Source organism: Octodon degus, unplaced genomic scaffold (genome assembly GCF_000260255.1).
Source record: "Octodon degus isolate 3935 unplaced genomic scaffold, OctDeg1.0 scaffold00169, whole genome shotgun sequence".
Taxonomy (NCBI): Eukaryota; Metazoa; Chordata; class Mammalia; order Rodentia; family Octodontidae; genus Octodon; species Octodon degus.
This window is the reverse complement of record NW_004524745.1, coordinates 1,341,912-1,345,864: the sequence shown is the minus strand read 5'-3', so window position 1 is coordinate 1,345,864 and position 3,953 is coordinate 1,341,912. Positions and strand designations below refer to the sequence as shown.

Here is a 3,953-nt window from a genome sequence, read left to right as displayed (position 1 = left end):
GTTGAGCTGTAGGGGATTCAAGTCAACAATTTCTGACATTGCCAGTGAAGCAGAAGACCCAATACTACTATGGACTACTGGACTTTTTAGAATATTTTGCTGAGTTAACACACCTATAATATTCAAATGACAGAACTAAACAAAAAAGGGGATACAGATGAATGTCCATTTTGTATCTGTGTATTCAAAATGGTTAGGATATTATCAATAAAACTTTGAAAAAAATGGTTAGGATAGATATATAGTTACATTCTCTTAATGAATAGAGGGATTTATTCTAATAGTGTTTGTAAATAAGATATCGTGTCTGCATCTTGTACGGCAAATAACCACTAGGAAGACAGTATGCAATATGTTAATTATTGAAACTGTCCTACCTATTTGATTTGAAACTGTCTCATTGCTCTTCGTTTCTCAATAAAATTATGGAAAAAATTAAAAAATAAGTAAATAAATAAATGTCATCAACAGACAAAAAAATTACATGAGCAAGTTTATATGGTGAATTCAGTTTCAGCATACATTTATTTTCTTTAAAGATTTACTCTCTTATGCTGTTTTCTATGCAAAAAGTAGAATGCTGAATGCTTAAAAAATTATTAGTGTATTATGGAGGACCTGACATGGCACCTGACAAAGGTGGTTAAAGCTGGCTGTGTGAACAGATTGACATTACAGCAAACTATTTAGAAAACACCAGATAGCTTGCTCCAACCTAGAGCTAACTCTTAGGACCTGACAAAAAGTACATCACACACAACCACTAAATGAGAGCTACAAAAGACTTAGACAAAGGACTGCAGCAATGCCTGACACTTTAGGGGTCCAAGACATCCAACAGTGTCTGGTGCTCAGAACCACGAAGAGGTCTGTTGCAACTCTAACCATACTGAAGAATTAAAGGTAGTGCATATCTGTAATTCCAGCACTTAGGAGGCTAAGGCAGGAAGACTGCTTTTAAGACCAGCCTAGATTATATAGTGAGTTTAAGGGCAGCCTGAAATATATAGCAAGACCCTATGTCCAAAACAAAATGAATTAGATTGAGCTCAAATTCAAGTTAAAACAATATGACACCAATATACAAAGCCCAAGCTAGACAAAATCCATCTTTATGTTTGTTTATTTATTTATTTGGTACTGGGAATCAAACTCATGACCTTGCCCTTGCTAGGCAGGCCCTATTCTGCTGAGCCATTTCCCCAAAGCCGTAGCTCAATGTAGCTCAATGTGGCCCTTCCCTGGCCCTCTCCTTTGACCTATGTAAGGATACTGCCAAACATTTAGGCTCGCAGGACAAGACTGCACCTCCCTCTGGGAAGCCAGCAGTAGAGCAGCCCTCATGTGCCTCCCTGGCCTGACATGAAAAAGGTCAAAGTAAATGTATCAGAAAAAAATATAAGTTGGGAAATTGAGGGGGTCAGGCTGGAGTAAACTGACTATAGTAACTTCTCTGAGCTGTTGACTACAACTCAGCTTTGCTCCCTAGAAATGAAAATATTGGCCTAGAACATTAGTCTTCAGTTTACAGTGATCACCAACAAAGATGCTTCCTGTCATGTAGTGACCCATAAATTCTACTCATTTTTTCACTGCTGGGGGTAGAGCCCAGGGTCTTACACATGCTGGGTGCCTGCTTAACTCTAGAGCTATAGTACCAGTCAGATTCTTCTATTTTTAAGGTTTTTGTCAACTAAATCATATTAATGAGTAATAGGAAAAAAATTAATTCAATGATTCTCAAATTTCAATGTTGGCTATGATGACACTGGGAATATCATTGTTAAAACTCAGATTACCTGGTCTGTACTCCAATCAAGGTTTCTGATTCAATCAATATGTAGAGAAACCTGAGAGTATACATTTCTGTTTTGCTTTTTGAGACATTATTTCTCTGTACCTCAGGCTGACCTAAAAATTATGGCAGTGCTTCTGCCTCAGCTTCCCAAGTGCTGCAATTAAAGGCATGTGCCACCATGTCTGGATCCTTCTTACAACTTTATTTATTTATTTATTGGTACCAGGGATTGAACTCAGGACCTTGTGTTTGCCAGGCAAGCCTTTATTCTACTGAGCTATCTCCCAGGCCCATTTTTTTAAAATTAAAAGTAATCACTGAGTCCAGTTAATACCCTTCCGGAGCCATACAAATCCAGTAATCCTATCACAAACTCAGTAGGATCCTTTCTAACTACTATGGTGAGAAATGGGTTTACTCTGAATATCCATCAAGTTTCTTCACAACTACTTGCTGCTGTTCTGTAACTGACCAGCTGATGTCGCTGTAAAACAGAACAATCCAACTGAGGCCCTCCTGAGACTACCTTACAGTGGATTGAGTCTGTACTATTACCACTTTGCTGTTTCTTTAAACATAAAATCAGTGTTTTCCACAGTGAAAGGTGAAACAAAATGCTAGCAACATATCAGTATAACCTTCATGGTCTTCCAAGTTCCATATTGTTATTAAGATAGATTTATAGCCAGACATGGTGGTGCACGCCTACGATCCCAACACTTGTGAGGTTGAGGCAGGAGGTTCACTGTGAGTTCGAGGCCAGTCTGAGCTACAAAGCCAGCCTAACTGCATAGCAAGACCCTGTCTCAAAAAAGACCAAAAACAAAACAAGATACATTTATAAATATTGACTTACGATTTATAGAATAGGCTATATGGAGGATTAGCAGCCAGCAGTTGAGTAACAACAGATATGACTACGATCACAAGAACCGGAAGTAACTGAATAAATGCAGAATATGTAGTCTAAAAAAGAAAAAAGTTGAATCATTCTTCATCAATGTAAAGCTTATTAAAAGTACAAATATAAAGAAATCCTAAAGAAACATAAATTTCTATGCACTCTAAGGAGGGTCCACCAAGCCCCAAGCTTCTCTGGGAACTCTTCTTCTCTCTGCTGAGAAGGCAGAAGGAGGCCCAGCCACTGCTCAGCCTGATACCCAGTAATCCTGCAGCCCCTTCTCTGGACCAAGAGCAAACACCTTGAGATAAATCAGCCTAGACTTGATTCCCACAGGGGTGAGGCTCTGTAATCCAGGTGAGTATTATGTGACCCTCCTGCTTTGGCCACAGCTGACTGGACTGGAGCCACCTAACGCTACCAGGGTTATTCCTCTTAGGGGATGTGGGTTGAGGTTTGTCACCCTTCATAAGAATGCCAGGCACCATGCTGTCTGTCTGTAAGGGGAAGTAGAACACACCAGGCTGCTTAGAAAGAACAAGACAGTGTGGGCCAGCTCTTGGTGAGTGCAGCTGCCTGGGAGCCTCATGGCATCAGCTCCCAGTTCCTGTCTGTCAGAAAACCTAATGGGGCTTCTCACTGGTGAGCTTCATGAGACTCCCTAGACCCTTAGCACCCTTAGCTTGAGCCCATTTGAGTTCTGAATCTTCTTCTTTTTTTGGTGGAACCGGGGGTTCCACTGAGCCATCTCCTCGGCCCCCAAAGTGCTTATTCTACTGAGCCATCTCCCTGGCCCCTGAATCTTCTGAAGGAGGCTCTTCTGTATTTGAGAAAACTTGGATCAAAACAGCCCCACAAGGAAACTAAGGTCTAGAGAGAAACAAAAGAACTGGCGGTGTGGTAGTGGTAGATTCTGGCTCATTTGGGCCAATCACGCAACTCTTCTCACCACTGCCTCTGCTCTCCTAAAGCATGTTTTGGCAGCAGTGCAAGGTGAGTTTCTAGAACCGACCTGCCTCATAAAAGTAGCTCAGCACAGCTGCTTATAAGTAGCAGCTGTCCTCCCCTCCCTCTGCACCTGAGCTTTATCTTCTTCCTCTTCCTTCCGTGTCTGTGTCCTCTCGTGTCGGTGCCGCCGGCGGTAATATTGAAAGTCATCGGTCACATTTGAGAACATATGAATATTTCCTAGAAAAGAAAGAAAAACACTTTGCAGGCAGATGGCAAACAGTCTTCCTTTGCATTTAATTACAT

General features: G+C 41.1%; 1 protein-coding gene across 5 annotated transcripts in view; it reads right to left on the bottom strand.

Moving 5' to 3' along the window:
- The window catches only part of Dnajc18 (DnaJ heat shock protein family (Hsp40) member C18), a 34,670-nt gene that overhangs the window by 10,898 nt on the left and 19,819 nt on the right, over nt 1-3,953 (bottom strand). For all 5 annotated transcript variants that reach the window (XM_023703316.1, XM_023703313.1, XM_004643239.2 and 2 more), the window contains 2 exons: nt 3,778-3,887; nt 2,655-2,764 (listed from right to left, as the gene is read on the bottom strand). In XM_023703316.1, the coding sequence (XP_023559084.1) occupies nt 2,655-2,764; nt 3,778-3,887 (220 nt within the window). The remainder of the gene's footprint in view (nt 1-2,654; nt 2,765-3,777; nt 3,888-3,953) is intronic.